General features: G+C 37.0%; 1 protein-coding gene across 1 annotated transcript; it reads right to left on the reverse strand.

The window, feature by feature from the left end:
* LOC121425593 lies at positions 1 to 23,219 on the reverse strand. Its single transcript, XM_041621704.1, has 20 exons — positions 23,164 to 23,219; positions 21,956 to 22,006; positions 16,311 to 16,433; positions 15,325 to 15,533; positions 14,357 to 14,501; positions 13,619 to 13,744; positions 11,300 to 11,505; positions 10,647 to 10,794; positions 9,549 to 9,674; positions 8,769 to 8,977; positions 8,364 to 8,511; positions 7,685 to 7,839; positions 7,192 to 7,365; positions 6,496 to 6,643; positions 5,594 to 5,925; positions 5,006 to 5,153; positions 4,204 to 4,388; positions 3,167 to 3,322; positions 1,742 to 1,889; positions 1 to 1,186 (listed from the first exon to the last, which is right to left on the reverse strand). Exons 2-20 carry the CDS (start codon positions 21,996 to 21,998, stop codon positions 1,182 to 1,184), a joined length of 2,934 nt encoding a protein of 977 aa, XP_041477638.1. The 5' UTR covers positions 21,999 to 22,006; positions 23,164 to 23,219; the 3' UTR covers positions 1 to 1,181.
* Positions 23,220 to 23,519: the final 300 nt, after the last annotated feature.

Here is a 23,519-nt window from a genome sequence, read left to right on the forward strand (position 1 = left end):
TTGAATGCAAATACCGACAATGTCTTTTTATTCTAAAGTAAATTCATTAAAAGGACAATGATTATGCTTGGGTTATGTCTCATATAAACAGCTCTTTATCATTTTTAGACCCAAATTCAACCCAAACTAAAGCAACAAATCTGTCTTAGCACCAGACATTATTTTTAATAAAATGGTACATGGTGAATGCCAAAATGTAAAAAAAGAACTGTCCAAATTGATATATGGGAAACATGAAAGAAAAGAGCATAGAGGAAATAAAGGATCATGTAGGTTAAAAGATTGACTACATTCAGGAGACCATGGAGACATTCCATGTTTCATGTGCTAAACAGACAAAAAATAATGCTAAATATGGTGCATTCTGTCTCAATGATTTTACAGGCAACTTCTATGGGTTTTTTTGTTTTTGACATGGGGATTCGGTTAAGTTTCCTTGATAAAATAAGTAATAGAAGGTCCCTTTTATTAGTGAAATATCACCCCTCCACCCTAGATAAGATTTTTTTTAATGTAATTAATGATAAAGGAATTCTTCTACAGAGGCAGTAATATTAAGTGTATTCCATAGCAAGTGAATCTGATGACAAGTAAAAGTTGACAATTCTTCTACAGTACAGTACACTTGTATGTAATGATAATCAACTTACCTTACAAACCAACAACATAATATGAACATTGTAATAAAGTTTCAAATTATTGCATTACATAGTAACAGATCTGATATCATGTAAAAAGTAATATTTAAAAGTATATTCAAAGTAAAGCAATGGTATATTTAATAAATGCACTGTAATAAATCTAAACTAATAGAGATTTATTGCATTTTTACAAATCAAAATCGGTAAGATTTTTCAAAAACTGAATTATGTTTACCTATGATAGTTTGAACAAGACGATGATAAATATTTCAAAAGTAGTACTTTGGACAAACCAACCCATGAACCAAATTATATAGACGATTAATATGCGTAAATTTGTTGAAAATGGAAGGACATACTCGCATAAAGATCCCAAAACCTGATAATTCTAAGAGATACATGTAAATGCTGAAAAATTATTCATAGTTATTTCCATAGATATTTAATAGAGAAAGGATGATTGAAACTAAATGTTTCCATTCAATGTGAGTAATCATTCCATTAAATCAATTTCCTGGTCAGGTCTGGCATGTTGAACATTCACACTGAAAAATAAACATAAAGATATATGTGTCGGACCAATCTTCAAAATTTTTACATAATGTTGAATTAAAATTATTTTATAAATGGGTTATACATGTATATGGCTCTCTGTATGCTGTATATGATGTTCATATCAATTAGTTTGCTGGCCTTATAAGGCATGTCACACTAATGCAACCGGCTCCTGACTAATATAACTACTACTACATTATTTCCAATGATATACTATCGGTCGGTTTGGAGTAGGTTACGTAGGTGTGATTGTAGCATCAATAGTTGGGAGTAGAAGTGGGGTGACTTGGCGTGGTTTTTTATCAAACCTTGCCTCGAACAAAGAGTTTAAAACTCTGCCCAATACTCTCTCAAGTCTCCTTTGATGTTACAAAATCCTGAGAATGCAGGGGGAGGAGGGTCTTGTTTTCTCTCACCTCAAAGATGTCTTCCTTTTGAAAAGAATAAATGAAGGAGGATGCAAAGAAGGGGGGGGGGTAGGGGAGGAAAGGAGGATGGGGGGGTAGGAGGAGATCTTTGTGGCTCACCAGTTTTGAATAACTTACCTGTGAGAGGGCCTTCACCATATAGTTCCATACGGAGACTGATATGACTATACCAAGTGACGGGCATCAGACGAACATAGCGGCAATTCTGGGGCACAGGTAGGGTGTTGGTCACAATGGTGTCACGGTCAGAATTGGCAGTGAAGATCTTCAAGGAAAAAATTATTATTTCAATTTTTCAACAAATAGTTTAACTCTTTAACGAAAAGTAATACATGTATTTACAATTTAAGTAGGCCTACCATCTTAACATTGTATAATCTGTACCTCAAGAGGTGATTTTCTTAGGGATACTGACTGCATTCTTAAGCCCCTTTTACACCTTCACGGAAGCAACACGGATCATCCCGGATTGTCAATCCGGGGTCATCCCTGTACAGTCCGGGACTACCGTGTACACTCCGGCTACTCATCCGGCGCCATCCTTGATGTGCCGGCATATCCGGGAGAAAAATTGAACATGTTCAATTTTTCATCCCGGAGTACACGGACTGATAATCATCCGTGTTCATCCTTGTAGCCTCCTTGTACATCCGTGTAGCTACCGAATGCATCCGGGAGGCTCCTTGTAAGAACCGGGTGACCCTTGTTGATACCGGCTTTATCCGGGGTCAAATGTTTGTATTGTTTGCGTACATGAACAATAGTCCGTATTCATAACCAAGCACGAGCATGCTCCAGAAGCTGCAAAAAGGGACGAAACTTCATTCTAGCAAGATGCCGGCGACAAGAAGTAGTAAGGTCCGTGTAAAGACCCAGTAACATCCGTGATCATGCGGGTATTCCGTGTTGGCTCCGGGAGCATATCAAACAGGATCCCTATTGCTACCTCGCCTATCCTTGTAGACTCCGTACTTTTCCGTACATATCCGTGTTAATAACCAGTTAACTCCTTACTCACTCCGGGAATGCTAGGAAAATACAGATTTGGCACCCCGGATCATCACGGACTGAGATCCGTGATGATCCGTGTTGCATCCGTGAAGGTGTAAAAGGGGCTTTAGTTGCAAAGTTTCAATGTGAATCGAATTCAATGAATTTATTGGACCTGCTTTTCACCTCTGTTATTTCTTGTTTTGTATATTAGTTTCCCTCCTGTCATATAAGTACATTAGAATATACTCCCAATAAGTTAGTCACATGTCAATCAGAAATATGAGAAATTGTGAGGATGGGATCAGGCATTTCTTGGCATTTGTGCCACACAAATCTTAAACAGTACGATCAAAACAATGGCATACTCAACATCTGATGTATTCACTTTAATCGTTTATTTTGAGTTTACTCAACAGAATGTCATGAGTAGCCTCACATTCTGGAAAACTGTGCTCCTCCCGAGACTGATTCACACAGATCCAGCTCACCCAGCCCCGCCTGGTAAGCTGACATCCGAGAGAGTTCAATAATCTGAAAAGACAAACTTACCCTGTCTGCTCCAGAGTTTGTACAGATTCCCTGTACGGTGTCAAAGGTAGTACCGTCAGTGCTACAAGCTAGCTTGTACCCTGTAACCCATTGGCTTACATCCTGACGCCCTTGAGTCGCCACCGAAATAATGCGGTAAGTGTCTGACAGATCAACCTATGGAAAGGTGCAGGAGGAAATGTTGAGGTTAATGTAACATAATAACTATATGTAATATCTTATAGTTTTTGGAAAATACATGACTTCGACTGATATCACTAAGCATATCTTTACTTGTAAGGATTTATCACTAATTACATGAACCTATTCGGAAGTATATTTAGAAAATTCAAATTTTATTGATTTCTGTTTGAGTGAACAAAATATATTGTCTTTCCTACTATGGGTAGTGAGTATTCCCAGTCTTCATGTACATGTGGTTTTAATATATGTTTTGTATCTTGTTTATCTTGATCTTGTTTAATGGCTGATCAGAAAAATGAGCAGAAAGAACCTACATACAAGATGTTCATCACAACAGCACCTAGATAAATATTAGTTTTCCAATTGGATTGTAAAGACAAATGGAGTTTAAATGCCTATTAAGGGGGAAGCCCATGTGATATATTCCATTTAAATATTGATATGAAATAACATTCATATGCTTCATGACAAATGGGTTGCAGAAGTGGCACAAAATCATAGAATGATTAGTGATTCATCAATACTGGTGGCAGCGGTGGGATAATTCCCTTAGGTAATGTGATTTTAGTTTACGATATCTGTTAGATGGCAGTGTTAATTCTTTGGGCCGATCAAGCATACAGAATGAATAAGTGGGCAATTCCACCATAAAATGCGATAATAAAATTATTTGTGATTCTTACATTATTTACAGCAGCAGAATATACTGTAAATCTGTGATAATAATCTGCAATTATCCATGTTGGCAGCGGTGGGATCTATGCCCTCTATTAGAAAACATGAAAAATGACAAGTGATGTTTATTCTGCAGTAGTGGTGGGCCAAAGACTAAACCATACATTGTATTTTCTCACCTGGATCCACTGGTTGGCATTGTTTGTTTGAGCAGACCAGGCTCCGCGGAGGTCCCCAACTCGGGCAAGATTAAGCCGAGCTCTCTTTGCGCCATGATCAGCGTTCCATTCACTAGAAGCTGTAAGGCTGGAATCTGGGATGACATAACTCTCAAGGCCCAGAGGAACAGGGTCGTTCAAGATGGCTACAAGTTGGTAAAAATTTATAACAAAATAAAGGTAAAGATTTTAGAGGTCTGTAGGCATAATATCTGAAAATCGATACATAGTGATTGGAAACTTATAATAAATTCTGTAGTAAGAAAATTTGCATTTTTGCAAAATTTGAAATCATGGATTCATTCTATAACTAAGACAATAGTTTCTCATGGATTATTATGTAGTTGTTGTTGAAATTTCATTTCTTGAAATTGTAATTTCAATCTTATTCCCCAACACACCAAGCTTCAGCTTTTAAGGATTGCCAAGTTAATTTGTTTGTGATAACATATTGGTCTTAGATATATAAATTGACATTCAGTTGGAATTGATAAAACAAAGAATCCAACAAACTCTGTCAAAAGGAATTAAATCGTTTTGAAAAGGTTCAATAAATAAAAGCTATTTACAAGTTTTAAACAACTACAGAGATATTTCATTTTGAAACTTTATTGCTTTGAAATGCAAAGAGATGATTCTATTCTTGTAGGTTTTTGTGTCAAAGGAGATATAGGGTAAACAACTACCCTTTCTCGATGTCACATAATCAATCTAATATTGGGTAAAGGAATCATTACCAAGGAAGTCACAAACGAGTATGTACCTGCAACAGGTCCAGCTCCAAGAAGTTCCATACGCATGCTGATGTGTCCATACCACATAGTTGGCAGTATTCGGATAAAGCGAGTGGTCAGTGGAGGGGAAAAGTAGTTGGTGACTTGAGTGTTTCGGTCGCTATTTCCATCGAAAACCTGAAAGAACATTATAGAGGATAACAGATGAAAAGCATAGAAAATAATGAAATACTACATGGTATGGAATCATTGTAGAATACCAATTCTTCATGACCGAAGACATACAAATAAACCGACTATTGATTTCAGAGAGCTCAACAGTAACAATGTAGCCATAGAAGGGAACTATTTCCTAACAAGTTTACCTTTCAAGATGTCTGCAATTTAGTTTTGAAGAGGTACCAGTTCTGCTGAATTGCTACCTTGGTTTCAATATTCAGGAGAAATCTTTCAGTATTTGTAACAAAGGTCTATACATTTCTGTTGGCAATAGAAATCATCATCTGTTTGGGTGACCAGTTGTTTAAGCCTTAGACATTCCATTTGCTGAAATCATTGCAAGAAACCATGTAGGATGTCAAGAGTAGGTTCGTTATGATATAGTTTTGAATGCATACCTTGTCTTGGGTGGATGCCGCAGCACGAATAGTATCAAAGATCAATCCATTCAAGCTATGAGCAACCTTATATTCGGTGACCCACTGATTAGCATCAAATCTTCCTTGGGTGATGACTCCAGTGACACGGTAGGTACCCCGTAGGTCAACCTGAAGCCACTGACTGTGATCCAGTGTGCTAGCGGACCAAGCACCTTTCAATGCTCCACTCGACGGAAGATTTAGGCGAGCCCGTCTTGCGGCATGGTTGGAATCAAACTCAGTGGAAGCGGTTATGGAGCCATCAGGGATGCGGTAGTCTTCAAGACCAAGTGTGTGAGATGCATCTGCCACTGCAACGTAAGATGCAAACAATAACTTTTGGTCCATGTACCCAAAGACACATTTAGATTGTTAGTATATTCCTCAGTGCATTACACTCGTATCCATGGAAGTCTTATTCTGCTTTTGGTAGCTTCTCAGCCTTACTAAAGCACATTTTGACTTGTTAGAATTACTCCTTAAACTGCCAAACTTGCAGTTTAAAAGCAAAAAGCCTGAAATACGGCACCTTTGGTAATAAAGTGATATTAAATTTATTGTAAATATGCTGAAGGATCACACCATTTTCATACAAAAGTAAAATGCAATGAGGCCCTCCTTTGGAACGTTTCATTTATTTATTTTTCTTAGTATGGAGGATCGAATAGAATGGCCTAATGCTAGAGCTGTCCACTGGGAAATATGTGGTCTATCATAGATTGTGGGAATCATATTGAAAGGAGTTGCATTCGCAGGGCAAAGGAACTCCCTTTAATACTAAAGACTTAATTCCCTTTAATACTCGAGACTCAAGGTATAACTCAAGACTCTTTGTAAGTCCTCTTACAAAAAGACATTCATTATGTGAGTGTACTGCTTACATGTGAATGGACCCTCTCCTAGGAGTTCCCATCTCAAGCTGATATGGTTGTGCCATGTCAAAGGATGGATACGGAAGAACCTAGCTGTCACCGGTGGGCTGATACCATTTTCAACCAGACTGTTACTATCAAAATTAGCAACAAAGGTCTGAAACATAAGAGACAAAAGAAGACATTTAGTCTGAAAGGATTTGGGCAGATACATGTATACAGATTTCGGAAGTGTCTCACGTTCTTCCTACATGGGAAACCAATCTCTATTTCTAAATGAATCCTGATATGATTTTTGACCTTAATTATTGGTTATTTGTACTGGAATTCTGAGAAAAAAAATTATGGAACAAAGGAGTACATTTGAAGGTTGTCATTTACAAGGCAGGTTATCGTTCATTGTATATATTTTACTGATTCACACGTTGTCTCCTCTACTTTCTTCCTCCTATTTTTCTCTCTAAGGAAATCATAGTACATGGTTGAATCTTAAATAGTAAACTTTCATGTTGAGTGGTAAGGCATCACCCGTTTAGTCAGTATGCTCCAAGGACATTCACTAATCTTTAAAATGGTAAAATTCATTGAAAGAGTTTTGAACATTCACAGTATGCCATCCTAGTGAGATACAGTATCACCCAAACATTGACACTTCAAGACAGTCACACTTTGCTTCTTATAAATAAGAGGACTGAGATGGCCCACCTTTGGTTCTCTATCGCAGTCGTCTACCAAAATCCAGTCCTTGCCATCAATGCTGTAGGATATGCCATATGACTCCACCCATTGGGCACCCCTGTTCCGTCCTTGTATGATAACCCCAGTAACTTCAAAGGCTGCAAGTAGGTCAACTTGTATCCACTGGTTTTCATTGTTTGTCTGCGGAAATGGGGAATGTCTTGATGATTGCAAATCCATATTAACAGGTCAAATATTTGAGAAATTTTGCAGATTTTAAATTTACTGAAGATGGGGTAAGTTGTGTCAAAGAATATTAAATATGCAGTCCTATCATATCTCAGAGGATGGTGGAGCAGAGTCATGTTACTTGGTTGCTAAAAATTACCATGACGATGCTTGATAATAAGTAGACATATAATACCTTACCAAAAGGACTATCATATCGACTTGGTTGGACCAAATCACGAGACCTTCACTTTGACAGTTGAAAGAAATAAGTGGTATTTTGTAAACTTACTAAGGCAGACCATGCTCCAATAAGAGATCCTTCGTGTGGCTGATTAAGTCTGGAGCGATCGACGCAATGGTCATTTCGCCAGCACGAAGAAGCAGAGAGACGAGTAGATTCTATGCTTCCATCCTCTATTCCAAGTTTTCCAGGAGTGGCAACGACTATAATGAATAAATATAAGAAAAGATAGATGATCTTTTAAAGGTTTCATGGTGGTGCGGCTGAAATTGATTTGATTCAGATCACCGTGCTGATGATAGTGACTCTCAGGTAAGAAATGAAGAGACTGAATCTTACAGCAAGACAGAGGAAGATAAAAGAGAAGATATATTTCGTAAGGATATGAGCGAACTCCTTCAAATAACAACATGGAGCAGATAGAGATTGATCAGATGAGAATGCTTGGTAACTCTTGCAAGGTTGACCAATCATCATCATGATACCTTCATCTCATGTATCTTTGAACCTGTTTGACACCGTCATATACCTTATGGCTTACCGACCTTTTAAGGACTTCATTCAACCTTCTTAATTGGTGCTATCTTCTCTCTATTCCCATAATGAATATGAACGCATAAACTCAACGTGATTTTCAGCCAATCGGATACATCTATTCGGGATTTGCGAGTATTATTGTCGTTCTGTTTAAATGCAATTCTTTGTGTAACTAGCCGTTGGTCCCTACCATTGATTGGCCCCTCTCCAAGCAGCTCAAAGCGCATACTGATGTAGCCATGCCAACTAGCAGGTAGAATACGGACATACCGAGTGACGACTGGAAGAGGAAACTTGCTGGTCACTGGAGTATTCCTGTCACTATTCCCTGTGAATGTCTAAAGAAAATGATAAACGTTGTCATCACAAATAATTCGGATTATGTGGTGAAATTTTGTCTAATTTTCATCAGATTCGGATCTTTTCACGAATAGCATTTTAAATTGTGACTGACATCACCTTGCAAAATGGAATCAAGTTCATGGCCCTTTCTGACGATGATGTTGGTTATGTTAAAAACGGTCATATACGATGATATCTTTATGATTCCCATCTCCCCCCCAAAAAAAAGTATGTTTGAAATAAAATCACTTACAATAGCATCTCCATCGTCGTCTTCTATATCTGTGAATGTTGACTGACCATCAGGTCTATACTGAACCTTGTAACCGGTCACCCACTGATTTAAATCTGATCTTCCTTGGAGTACGATCCCACGCAGTTCATAGTCTACTTCAAGATCTACTTGATACCATTGTGAATGGTCTAAGACTTGGGCAGACCAAGCACCTGTCTTTCCACCACCTACGGAGAAATAAAATCGATTTTAAACCATTTTTTTTTTCAAGCAAGATTTTATTACTCCCCAGTTTTCCATCTGAAGATTATGTCATTATGCCCTGTGGTACCTGGAAGTGGTTATGCAACTGGAACATACAATTAGAAATCAAAACGGTATGGTGTGCAAATGCTTAAAATATATATAAACCTTCTTAATTACGAAAGGGTTGAACGTGCTCCTTTACAATAATTTGGAATGCACGAATACAACGTCATCAAGGAACAGTTGAAATAAATCTAACACAGGGATAACAAAACTTACCCCAAGGCAATTTTTAGCACCAAAGCTAAATAATAAGAACTTTTGTCGCAAATTAAAGGAAAATATTAGAAAAATAGAATCTTCACTTCAAAGCCAACATTATGATAGCATTCTAGTAAAATTACACGTTCAAAATACATTGAATATGATGCTGAACGAAGATTTTTTTAAATGCATTTTTCAGCATCTAAGGATCGAATGTAAAATAGTTATCAGGGAAAGTTAAATATTATAATAAGAGATTGAATATTGTTATAACATCGATGATCAAACCTGCTACTTGATTTAGCCTTGCCCTGTCGACACAGTGGTTTGAATCATAACATGTACTGGCGGAAAGCTGATCATCCGCAATCCCTCCATCTTCCATTCCAAGTTTCATTGGGGCAAAGCGTTGGCCTGGAGTGGAGAAATGAAAACAATAATTTCCGAGGGTTAATATTGAAAAATATATCTTAAAACGATTGTGTATCAAATAGGTAAGTCATTTTGTGCTAAGCGGTCAATTGTTATATACCTATCATTGGCGTCGAAACTTTCTAATCACAAACAATGAAACATCAAATATTTTGTCTGATTAGAAAAAAAAAACGTTCCTTGCACCACTGACTACTGGTAAAATCTTAATTAAAAAACAGATGTTTACATAAAACCAGTAAGCAAGGAATATCAAGACATTGTAGAATATTGTATCATTAAAGAAATGTAGTAAATGGGGCATGGATTTCAGAAAAAACAATTTGGGCGGTATCAATAGCCAATTTGAAATACATGTTTTGTATTAGTAGTAACCCCAATATACAGTTGCATCCAGATTGTTGGTATATTTAGTAAAACAAAATATAATTTTCTATTTCGAGAAAAAAATCCGATTAAAATATCACGGACAGTTTCATGGTAAAATACAGAGGGAAAAAATCAATTTCCCGATCAGAACTGCAATTACGATCGGTACTTTGCTTTCTCTTATAACAATCTCAACTTTTGTACCGATTTTGGCGCTCATTTATTATTTTTTCACATTGCTTACGTTCTTGATCGCTCATTTTTGTCAATTCCTATTCATATTTACCATGACAAACATAGCTTTTACTCATTCACATTGGTTGAACAATCCATTCAAAGGGGAAACATAAGTTCTTTCACAAGGATCAAGGTATCACAAAAGCCATCATTAATGATGAAAGCGGTGAGATGAAATCAAATTAGTTGCGCCTTCTGAAAAATCTTACCAAAATCCACTTCAATAAATTGAAAATTATTTATCGAGAATTCTTCTCGATTCTTCTCGATCGAGAATTCTTCTGGATTGGGAACTCCTACTTTTAGCTAAACAAAGATTCTACAAACATTAAAATATTAGAAACCTACTAGCAACCGGTCCCTTTCCAAGAACTTCCAATCTCATGCTGATGTGATTATTCCAAGAAGTAGGATGAATGCGAAGGAAACGGCCAATGACTGGTCGATTAAATTCAGTTGTTACCTTAGTGTAACGATCGACGTTTCCATCAAATGTCTATAAATAAGAAGAAACAAATATTGAAGATTTGACATTGGACACAAGACCACTACTATCTTAATGGATGGCAATATCATGCGTTAACCCCGGATATAAACAAGAAACATAGTCCAGACTTGTACAGAATGCATTATTCAATGTTTATGAAACGGCAGTGTAACATTTTTACTACAGAATAGAATAAAATCCAGTTCAAACATTTATGTATATTCTCATTTTCTTCTCATTTCATTATGAAATTATTTTTCTGAAGTTCTTCACTGCTGGTGACTTGACAATTGTCACTGTCTGGAACTATGGTCAAAGTTAACCTACGTATGTTTAAAGCAGTGGCGGATCGGGGGGGGGGGCATCCGGCCCGTGCCCCCTCACCCCCCCCTTGAGAACTATAGTCAATTTTTGTCTTGCACAAGTTGCCCCCCCCCCCGAAACCTGAAAAATCTTGGATCCGACCCTGGTTAAAATATACCAATATGTCATGATATGTCAGCTCTTCAGTTACCTTTGGTTCCCCATCGCAGTCAAGGATGTAAGTCCAGGTTGTTCCATCACCACTGGATGACACATTGAATGTGGTCACCCACTGATTAGTGTCTTGTCGACCTTGAGTGATGACACCCGTTATCATGTAGAAACTGTTCAGATCAACCTGCAACCACTGGTCTACGTCATTGGTCCGTGCCGACCACGCCCCCTTTCTCCCACCGGCTGTAATGAAATCAAGAGGAACTACCATTAACCTCTGTGGGAGAAGACTAGATTGCAGCTATGTTTGCATTCATTAGTGCCCATTACATTGTTTTACGGATTCGTTGTTTTTAGGAGCATTATTACAATCATTATCATTCTCCTTCTTCTTCTTCTTCTTCTCCTCTTCCTCCTTCTTCTTTTCCTTCTTCTTCTCCTCCTTTCCTTCTACTTCTTCTTCTTATTATTCTCCTGCTCCTTCTCATTTTCCCTCTACTTCTAATTCTTATCCTCCTCGTCCCTTTTCTTCTTCTTTCTCTTCTCCTTCTCCTTCATTCTCTTCTCCTCCTTCTCCTCCTTATTCCTTTTCATATTCTTCTTTAACAAAAGCTACCTTGTTTTATTTTCTTTAAAAGATTTAGAACTTCTCTGTAAAACTTGGGGAAATAGAATGGAGAGGACTTCTGTGGCGTTTGTTCAAAAGTTCGAAGACAATAAGAATGTTGATTACACTTCGGAGGATAGTGTTATCATAGCCCTAGGAAGTGGGGGGATACTGGAGTCGCATTCAAGATATGCAGCAATCTCTGGAAATAGGGTAAATAATATGCTAAGTAACACAATTTAACAAAAATCACTTTCATTTTATAGCAAAACCATTTATTTTGTATTTTTTCTTCTTTTGTTTTATTGTCAAAATTTTCCTGGCCCGGAATCACCTTCATTTTGTAGCGACAATTTCTCGTGAATAAATGGACCTTCATTTTTTAAATCAAAATCAAGCACCCCATGTCAAAAAAAATCGTTCGCAGGTACCAGAATGTTATACAGTATGTGCTGATAGGTGTAAAAATATTCATGTATTCCATAGACAAGGTAACACTGAAATACAACACATTGCGAATTGTATTCGGCATGTGACAATTAACATCTTGGTATACAGATTTCTTTCGTGGAAGGCCATCCTCGAATAAAAAAAAAATAGTGTAGAAAACAGAACATACGGTAAAAATATCTTTTCTCATTTATTGAGGTTGACCATTTTAACTCGTCAATTGAGTGATGCCGGTAAATAAAGTTTAAATTTACTCAACTTTCATTTATTTTGCAACGTAATGAACACTTTTAGTCAGAACTTATTTGATTTTAATGCACTTTCATTAAGTTAGTGTTTGTCGAAATTTGCGGGGAAAATGTAGACTTTTTATTTTTTCATTTTTTGTTGTTAACATCAGCATCATGAATACGTCATTTCTTATGATATTTTACTAATGCTTTTTTTCTTAATATTGTTGTTATTACTGCACAGATACTACTAACTAGCACAGCAACTAAAATTATTACCTAGGAATGAAAAATATTTGGTACTGCAAAATAGGTATTGCAATCATTATGATTGGCAAAATAAAACAAGGAAACGACAATTTACACAGTCATTTCGTATTATCATTCTCTTATCAATTAGGATTACCTCATCATCTTTGTGATAATCAATATCATTATCAACGTCATCATACCATCATCGTCACCACCACCATCACGCCGCACTGTTAAAAAGCCCTGATTTTACAGAAAAAATAAAGATTTTGCAGAAAGTAATAACAGAATCATTCTGTAAATTCATAAAACAGGAATTTTTCTGCAATTCAACAGAACAGGTCTGTTAATAAAAGGTGAAAAGGGTGTTTTATTAAAAGAATTTGTAAGGTTCCATACACCAAATACCAATTTCCTGTAATTTTACATGATCTGGTAAGATTAGTGTTCTCGAGACTCTGCTGCAGGAAATTCTTTTATTTTAAGGATAAATTTTCTAACAGTGCACTACTACAACAACTATCACCATCACCACTGTCACATCCTCTCCACAACACAATCATGTACATCATGTACTTGGAGATGATAGGTGTAAAAGAAACGAAACAGCAATAATTGCGGACAAATCGCAAGTGAAGCAATGCCCCCCCCCAAAAAAAAAAAAAATAATAAATAAAAAAAAAATAAATGAATAAATAAATAAATAAAACTAAATAATAATAAAATGACTAAATAGATAAATAAGTAAAATTAATAAAATGAAATAAATGTAAAAAAAATTAAAGGGAAAGGGATCAAAGGTATTTTTTAAACTCACCAGCAACGGTATCCAGACGTGCTCGCTCGGCTCCATGGTTGGCATCATACTCTGATGAAGCAGTTATGGCACTGTCAGGTATCTGGCCATCCTTCATACCCAAAGCTATCTGGAGTCCTTCAATCTCTGTTGAAAATAGGAGAGAGAGAAGGGGGATGGAGTAAGGGGGAGATGGAGAGCGAGAGGGGAGGAAGAGGAATTCTTGATAATAATAAAAACATCTTCAAATTGTACATTCGTATAAAGAAATATTACAAGAAAAGGAGGGCAACAAAAAGTTTACACTTAAAAATAAGTAGCCTCCAAAGAATACAATAATTAATATATGTACACATCAGATGAAAAAAGGGGGATATGCACATATTTTAGTTTGATAAGTAAGCAAACGACATTCTCGTTTTCATAAATCGCGAAAGCTCGATACGCTTTTGACTCAGACTATTTAAGAGGCGTCGTTTACCACTTTTCTCATCAGATGTAGACGAACTATTTTAAAATCGTCTAGTTATATATTACATTACCTTATAAAGTTCTAATCTTATAATCACGCCCTATACAACAACATAAAGAACGTATCTCCTTCACATATCAACCGCTTTATGTGATTTATTTTCCCGATAAACGTTAAACATATCTTTATACACGAACTTTCTTCGTTTCTACTAAATTTTATAATTGCTCCCACTTCTCTCTTTTCCAAACCCAAGTTATAGGCATTGTAAGTAAAACCGAACTTACTTGGTGTAACATATCCCAGAATCTCGAATCTCAAACTGATGTGGCCAGACCAAGTCACTGGTTCAATCCTAATGAAACGAGCTACAATGCTGGGAGAGAAGAGATTCGTCACAGCAGTATCCCTGTCCGTATTACCAGGAAAGACCTATAAAAGAAAATGGTAAATGATCGTCACCATGGCTCTTGCGACGCATCCGCAAATGGTCGACATTGTCGACAATGGTCCCTTATGGCACCGTCGACGTATTTTGACCAAAAATGTACCTTTCGCCAGCAATTATCATTTGGGTGGGTTTTCTCTTTTTTGTGGGTACAAATTTGCGGTTATACTTCGTAATTCCGAAGGTTCTTAATTCCGAAGGTTCGTAATTCCGAAACACGTAAATTGCGTATACCTCGATGTTCGTTAATCCGAAAACGTAAAAGGGTTCGTTAATCCGAACATTTGTGGCGTTATTCCGAAGGTTCGATAATCCAAAAACGATATAAGGTTCGATGTTCCGAAGGTTCATCAATCTGAAAACAAAATAAGGTTCGTTGTTCCGAAGGTTCGTTAATCCGAAAACGAAATAAGGTTCCTTAGTCCGAAAACGAAATAAGGTTCGTTAATCATTAGTTTTCAAACTAACGAACCTTCGGAAATACGAACCTCATTTCCTTTTCGGACCAACGAACCTTCGGAATTACGAACCTTCGGAATATCCGAACCTTCGGAATACCCGAACCTTCGGAATAACGAACCTTCGGAATTACGAATGTATGCGCAAATTTACTTATGTCAATGAGGCCATTTAGGAATTCACCTTTGTAGTTTTATTTGTTGATTGCAATCATATAGACCAACTTTCGAGCTTTTAATTTTATTTGCTGTAACATTGGATCACGTACTTTCATCGTATTCAGTTAATGGAATGAGGAAAAGTAACGCAGTTTCTTTCAAACTTAGGTGATGTCACTCTACAACTCACCTCATTACCAGCCATCATAGCATTCTGAACAGCCGTCCAAGTCAGTCCATCTGTACTGTACATTACCCGGAAACTCGTCACCCACTGACTGTGGGCATTTCGACCCTGGGTCATTACCCCAATGACGTCATGCAGCTGTCGTAAATCTGCTTGGATGAACTGGTCTTGGTTGTTAGTTCTTGCACTCCATGCTCCCTTCTTACTACCACCTAAAAATTTGAAATTCAGAATTATTCACGATTCGCGCGATTTTTAAAACAGTTTTCGTAAATATGATAATACAAGGAACAGCGTTGCTATGTTAATTTGCCACAATGTACCCTGTGGTGTTACAGTTTGGGAAAATGCAAACTATGCTAACTTACCAATGCGTGAAAATCATCCTCAAAATGTGCCTAATACCTTGGTCACATTTGCTCTACGGCGGCCGTACGGCGAGTCGAAAACAGCCGTTTTATTAATTTCAATGCAAACCACCTACATGTAGTTGGTACAAAAAAATGTTAAAAAGACTGTTTTCGATTCGCCGTACGAACGCCGTAATGCAAATGTGACTAAGGCATTAATATCATGTGTTTCGGCACATATTGGTAACTTCACATTATGGTACATGACTCAAAATGTTCACTTGCTAGTACCGAAATGTACCATTGATATGCATGGCACATTTTGGTAGAACTACCTAACCTAATACATAAAGATTTTCATTTTCAAATTGTTTTATCGTTTCAGGGGCCCGTTCCAGAAAGAGTTGCAATCAATCGCAACTCTAAAAATCATGTGCAACTTGATTTTCAACCAATCAACAGCGCGCATTTGGAACTTGCGATTGATTTCTTGGCTTGCGTTTAAACGCAAATCTTTCTGCAACGGGCCCAGACATGCATATTACACAAGTTTAGCACTATGTAATAATTCAAACCATTGCACACTTTTTCGTCGTCACGTCGTGTAAACCTTCGGAAGTTAAAATAATTCAAACTTACTCTGTGGTTGGTTGAGTCTAGCTCGATCGGTGCAGTGATTTTGATCAAAACAGCTGCTAGCAGTGATCTGTGAGTCAGTGATTCGTCCATCTTCTACTCCCAATGATTGCTGTGATGATGATGCTGAAAATCAAACAACGAAATCCTTTTTTTATGTAAAGTTTATTTTTACCTTCATGAGAAGGTCCGGCCAAATGTACCGTACACTGAATTACCGGCAAAATAAAAGGATATGTGATGTAATTCAGTATTGAAACCATTGATTTGAAATAATAAAAAAGTAATGTATTTATTAAACCATGTCCATGATTACACTAATAAAAAAAACAAAGTCGTCCGTGCACCTTCATCTGCGAAGGGTCTGTTCGCTAAACTACAATAGTTCCTTTCCCGAATTCCGATATACTGTGATTGGCTCAAAGTTCATTTAGGGTAGCAATAATGACGACGATCCTCTCCTTCGCTAGTCTGCAAGCGCAGACCCTTGTACTCGATCCCACCGCTGAGAGGTATAAACGATTGCCAAGGTTGTGTTAAATCATTGGGACTAAATCGTCCTGAAACCTGGAAAGTAACATGATGCCGTAAAATGCACAATAGGCATGTTTCTAAGCCGGCATAAATACTGGCTTTTGTAAAAGTCTTTGGCGCCTCTAAAACGCTTTCTGAAAGACCTTAATTCTTTGACGGCCTAAAACTGATGGCCAAGTTATGTGCTTTCGCATCAAAAGTTCGTTTTGCTCTGGCAGTCAGAGAAAGTACCGCTTTATGGGGACTGGCCGAAATCCCGGAAAAGCAAGATCGTGGGCAAAAATGCATAATTCATTAGGCCTCTCACGGCTCAGCGCTCACGGCGAGGCTGTACAAAGTGAATGGCAACAGTGTACATGCCTGTGTTCCAGGGGCCCGTTTCTCAACACCTGGACAAGTTAGTCATATCTTTATCCACCAACCACGGAGTTAGTTCCAATCTTACTAAACCCGTTTCTCGAAAGGCTTCCTAACTAAAATACCTTGATATCGATATTATCGGTAAAAAGAGCAGACGAGACGTAGCCTTAGTCACAAAATAGCATGATTTTCAAAAAGAAAAATTATAACAAAATTGCAAATATTGTGATGAATTGGGAATTTCATCTTTTAAGAATAATAGCACAGGTATATTATGCACCATACATACTTAGACCATGAAGACTTGAGCATTCAATTGCTGAGAAAATGGAATTATGAATAATTGATCTCGTGACTAAAAAATCACATGTGGACGTTGAGATGGGTACCCCCGGGATATCCAATTCTAATAGTTTACGAAAGTAAAACCATAACGGTTTTCGTTGTAAAATGATGATAATTATACGGTATTTTACGATTCCAAACATCATCAAAATATAGTTTAACAATTTTCTTTTAAATCTTAGATACTGAAACTTACTATTCGACAAATTCTATGCATAAATTAGAGATAGAATTTATCAAAATGTTAATAGGGGTCTGAAAACGACAAATACGAGTCCATTTATGGATGGCCTGACGTGGTAGAATCTTTATCAAATAGATTATTTTACTATTTCAAAATGAATGGTTTTGTGGAGTATTACCAACAGTTTTTGTAGATTCTTTGTATTACCATGATCATAGAATGCATTATCCAACTTGTTTTTTGATGTAATTTCAACATCTTTGATTGATTACGTAAGATTATAATTTTCACATTTCTAGGCACTTTTGCATGTCATAGTCTACCCACGTGATGCCACTACGTCATTAAGAAAGAAGTTGTGACAGGTTCGGAGGTGTCATAAATATTTAGTGAGGTTGTTGTACCCGATCTTGGTAAAGAGGGCTTCGTGAAACGGTTAGCGGACAAGTAGCTCACTATCTCCGATTTAGTCAAGAAGTTAGACTTATGACGGTGTTGAGAAACGGGCCCCCTAATTTTTCGTTAAAATGCCACGCGGTGGAAAATTTTTAAAAAATTAAATGGCATAAAAAATACATGTTCCTATCACATAAATTTTTTACTTAATTTTCCACCGCGTGGCATTTTGAACAAAAAATAAAATTACACAAATTTGGATGAATGTTTTTCAAATTGTCGCAAGGATAGTTTTACTTCAGCCGTTCAACGTTTCTTGATTCTCCGCCGCACGCGATGTACACTAATGTATGTCAGGTATGTACTATGTGTGTAACAATCGTACCGCTGCTGCATGCACTGCTAGTTATAGTCAGTGTTTTTCGAGGAAGCCATCCTATAATATCCTACTTATTGTAAGCGCAATTTGTTTGATGATATGAAAAGATCAGTTAGTGGGAAATTTTCTTCGGTGATCCGGTGCTGTAATAAGTCTCATCTGTACCACGCACAGAAAACTGAGGAGAACACTGTCACTGCGGAACGTAGTATACCCACTTGTTGTGTATCCGGACGGGTCGTGTGTCCGGACGATCAATTTTAGAATGTCATTTGGAAAAATTTACCAGCGAAGTTTCATCAATTTTTAGTACAAAATGTTAGGAAATATTATAAAGAACAAAATAGAAAATGATTACAAGTAATGGATTCATATTTTTAGTGTAATCCACAGACAAGAAAGAAGGCTTCAATTTTCAAACAGATAAAGTGTCCGGACACCCGACCCCCCATCCTACCTCGGCTACCGGGAAGCTCGGGGCTTCCGAAGCTGCTGCTGCTGGCTCCGTTGACGCTCCTTCGAACTCGAACTACGTGCTGGTTTCCAAATTACCTGCTCGGACAAAAAGTGAGTTTGTGAATGAAAATCTTTGGTTTAAGAAAGCTCCTGCCAAACGTCAGTATCATTTATGTTTGACATGTTATAATTACTTCACTGAGCAGAGTGTGTGTGAGACTGAAGCTACAGTTGCTGAAGATGAGAAAGGGCCAGGGGGCATACATCGTGTAACTTTGGAAAAGGACACACAGTCACAGCAGCAGGGAGCATCAAGTGTAGAATCACACCCTGACGATAGTCCATTCGATCTCATCTTGGAAAAATTAGCAAAATGTAACGAGGTTCAGTTAGGGAAGATTGCCAAACATATTGCTGGAACACAGAGAGATAGCATAAAAGAAGATATTCAGAAACTTCAAAAATCAAACAGCCAAATTGAATCCCTCTGTGAAAGTGATTTAAGGAAGTGGGTATGTGATCGGAATCTTGTTATCCGTGAATTTCTAGAAGGGATTGCGGGCAAAGGTTCAACAGAAAGTGAAGTTGCAAAGACAATCGAACACATCTACCATTTAGGCAACAGTAAAGCTGTTCTCCCAGTATGCTTAGGTGAAAACCTTGTTTCATATTCTGTGAGTGGTAGCAGAGCAGCGTGTGAAATAAACTCTGCCAACTCTCCTGCAGGTAGCTACCCATACTTAATATCATGGCTACGTGAACAGTCACATGAACCACACACTTTTCCAGATGGAGATGTCTTAGTTGCCTTCGATAACGACCAGGTGATCGGAAAAACCTATCATGTGAGACATAACAACAAAGTAAAGACAAGTGTGGTTACAAGTGTATGTATCGCTGAGGTGAGTCCAACAGGGACGCTGCAGGCGGATAATGAATTGAAACCTGGGCATTGGCAAACAGCTCAGCGGCTCAAAGAACAAGTACCGGAGATTTTAGCGCCTGATAGTACGCTGAATAATGCTGTAGACCAGACACACTACAAAGAGCTGTATGCTACTCTGCAAACAAGAATATTAAAAGTTGTTGAAGAACAGAGGGTGGAAACGACTGGCATTTCCGACAACACTGACAAGGAAGTTGCGACGATCCGCCAGAAAAGGGAATGGAGGGTGTGTAGCGAGTGCGGGGCAAAGAACCTCAAGAACAAGAGAATATGTATAGCTTGTGGTCAGAGACTCCGGTCAGTTTTGGATAAGGAGGAGCAAGCCACAATCGCTCAATTCCCGCAAAAGAAGAGTGACATAGAGTCCAGCAAGTACGTACATGTAAAGTTTGCTGGTAGTGAATCTCAGGCAAAAAGAACAGAACAGAGCACTTCAGCCAGCGAATCCCCAAAAGTTAATGTAAGGGCTGGAGATCCTATTTTCGTAAATCCAAATTCGTATCAAAGTCTCATTACTGTTTTTAAGAGTCTCGGCAAGCAGGCGGGCATTAAGAAGTACGCAGAACATGTCTGGGCAGGTTGAAATAAAATTGATGGAAAGGGGGGGGGGGGAATTGACATCTTAAGTCCATTGGTTTTGAGAGACGCTATGTCGCTGACGTTCCGGGTGAGGGGGGTCAAGAAGGAATGATTAACAAATAACAATGCTTAAGTAAAAACATCTATTTCATCAGTTTTATGAGCTTTTTTCGTCGTATTGCCCTTGTATTTTGAATGATGAAGTGTATCCTGTATTCCCCAACCATAAATATGCAATAATCATTGTAGGGACACATTAGTATAAATGCATAACAACTTTTGATGTATCTATTTATGCTTTCCTTATCTTCTAGATTATTATCCAAGCCAATGATTCGTCCCCGAGAACAGAAGTATATGAGGCTCCAGTTTTTTTTTAATATTTTAATACTTCTCGGTTTTCAATGAATATGGAAAGTTATTGTTCGCTTATAGAATAGAATGATTTGATATTTGATTTTAAAAAAAGAAGTGGAAATTAATCATTATTTTCAAAATAATGAGGTACAAAATGTAATTATCTACAAATAATGCAGATTTTATTTTTTTCCAAAATAAATCGAGTCAAATCATGATTAAAGACAAAACAGTATGAAAAATTAATGTAATCATTCATAAGCAACTTTTGTAACTTTGTAACTTTGTAACTTTGTTAAAATTTTGGAATGAATAAATTCGTTATCAATCAATCAAAAAAGCAATTAATTCCAGTAATGCGTTATTTTTTAAAAATCATATCGGATCCTTGTTTTCTTTTTATGTAGGTAATGATTTTTAAAAGCTATATAAAATTCTTGGGTTATACTTGATCCGAAACCGTTTCAGGTAAAAAGAAAATGGTTTATTTTCAATTGGTCTAATACCGATTCATCCAATTACCAACTCGTCTACTTTCATTTCATCTACCATCATTTCGTCAACTATCCACATTTCAGTCACTCATGGACTATTTCGTCTAATAACCAGTTGGTCCAACTCCAATAGCAATTTAGTCCATACACCACTTGGTCTAATTGGACTAAGTGCTAACTGGGCAAAATGAATGAAAATAACATGGGCAATAGACCAACTGGTTATGAGACGAAACGGTACTTGACGAAGTGATGATTGGACCAAATGGTTATTGGACCTAAATGATTGAAGAAATGTTGATGGACAGAATGGCATTCGACTAAATGAAGCTAGACCATGTTATGAGTGGACGAGTTGGCAACAGACTAATTGACAATTTAAAAAGGAAATTTGGGAGATCTGACAAAAGAGAAATGAATTATTATTACGATGTCACCTGATGGGCCCTCATTACGTCATTTGAATTCCATCATTTGTAATTTTCCTCTGAATTTCGAATCCTATTTTGCCATTGAATTTAAACATAAGAATCACACACATCATTTTAAAACACGCATCAAATAAAAATAATAATGGATTATGACAAATGTCGTGAAGAAGAAGAACAAAAATCTTACCAATCATTACCGACAAAATGAAAACCAGTAAAATTTGCCCCATCTTGTTACCTAAATGGCAAGAAAAAGAAATATAATGAATATTAAAAATGCGTTCATAAAAATAGGAATCATAAAGAATATTTAGGACAAAAAGGCACTGGAGACACTGTTAGGTGTAGACGGGATGTAGGCAATCTTACTCTATATTCATGATGATAAGTCCATTCGAAAATTTATTAGATTACATATTGTAGTCTAATTAATTTCAATTTATAAAGTCTATTATCTTTAATAACTTTGATATCAAAAGATGAATAACATTGCGGCTCTTACTGCTATATTATTGAGATTCTTTTTTAATGAAACGTAGAGAATGTATATTAAACTTCAAATTCGAAGTCTTTCGATTAAGTGTGATAAAAATTGTTTGCAAAAGTGCAATTTTCTTTATATCATTATTTTGTCAAAATACCAGCTTTTGTATATAAAATTTACATGCAACGAATAATTTACATCTTTCAAGATGATACATATAAAAAATGGTAAAAATCGATTTCTAGTAGATGAAATAGATAAATCACATTACTCAAAGAATAGAGCGTAAATTCAGGAGTTTTGAATCACACATATACTTCTTAAAAGGATCTGGGTATATGAAAAGTATGGAATCTTCAAAGTGCCAGCGACTTGTTACGATGGCGAGATATACGTTATCTCACCAAGTTGACTTATGAAAAGTGTAAGTCATAAGTCGACTTGGCGAGATGATCTATATCACCAAGTTGTCATACAACTTTTAATAAGTCGATTTGGCGAGATAACGTATATCACTAAGTTGTACAACTTTTAATAAGTCGATTTGGCGAGATAACGTATTATCACCAAGTTGTCGTACAACTTTTAATAAGTCGATTTGGCGAGATAACGTATATCACCAAGTTGTCGTACAACTTTTAATAAGTCGATTTGGCGAGATAACGTATATCACCAAGTTGTCGTACAACTTTTAATAAGTCGATTTGGCGAGATAACGTATATCACCAAGTTGTCATACAACTTTTAATAAGTCGATTTGGCAAGATAACGTATATCACCAAGTTGACATACAACTTTTGATAAGTCGACTTGGCAAAATAACGTACCTCGCTTCATGTAATATCGATGGCACTTTGAAGCTTCCGTTGAAAAGTAATCATAAAAACCTTTAAAAATTCAAAGCTACTCACGATTTGGTCTGTCCGGATACAATCTGAAACTTTCTCCGAAGTGTGATTAAGATAGGAAAATCACTCATATTTATTCATTGATAGACTACCAGCAGAATGGTTGTGTTAATTAAAATCTATCTACTGATCCTTACCCAGGCACTTAACATTGATGGCAGACAGGATGTCGTGTGTTTTTGCTCTTGAGAAAACACTTCACACCAGGTAATACCAGGAGCGGTGATCCTGGGGGCCGGGGGCACAGTTCCCAACCCCCACTTTTGAGCACTGAAAAATGCCCTTTTTACGCAAGAAAAATATCCCCTCCTGGACGTGTACTGTGCCCTTTCCCGCATAAGTGCCAATTGTTTTAAAGC

Source organism: Lytechinus variegatus, chromosome 12 (genome assembly GCF_018143015.1).
Source record: "Lytechinus variegatus isolate NC3 chromosome 12, Lvar_3.0, whole genome shotgun sequence".
NCBI classification, from domain to species: domain Eukaryota; kingdom Metazoa; phylum Echinodermata; class Echinoidea; order Temnopleuroida; family Toxopneustidae; genus Lytechinus; species Lytechinus variegatus.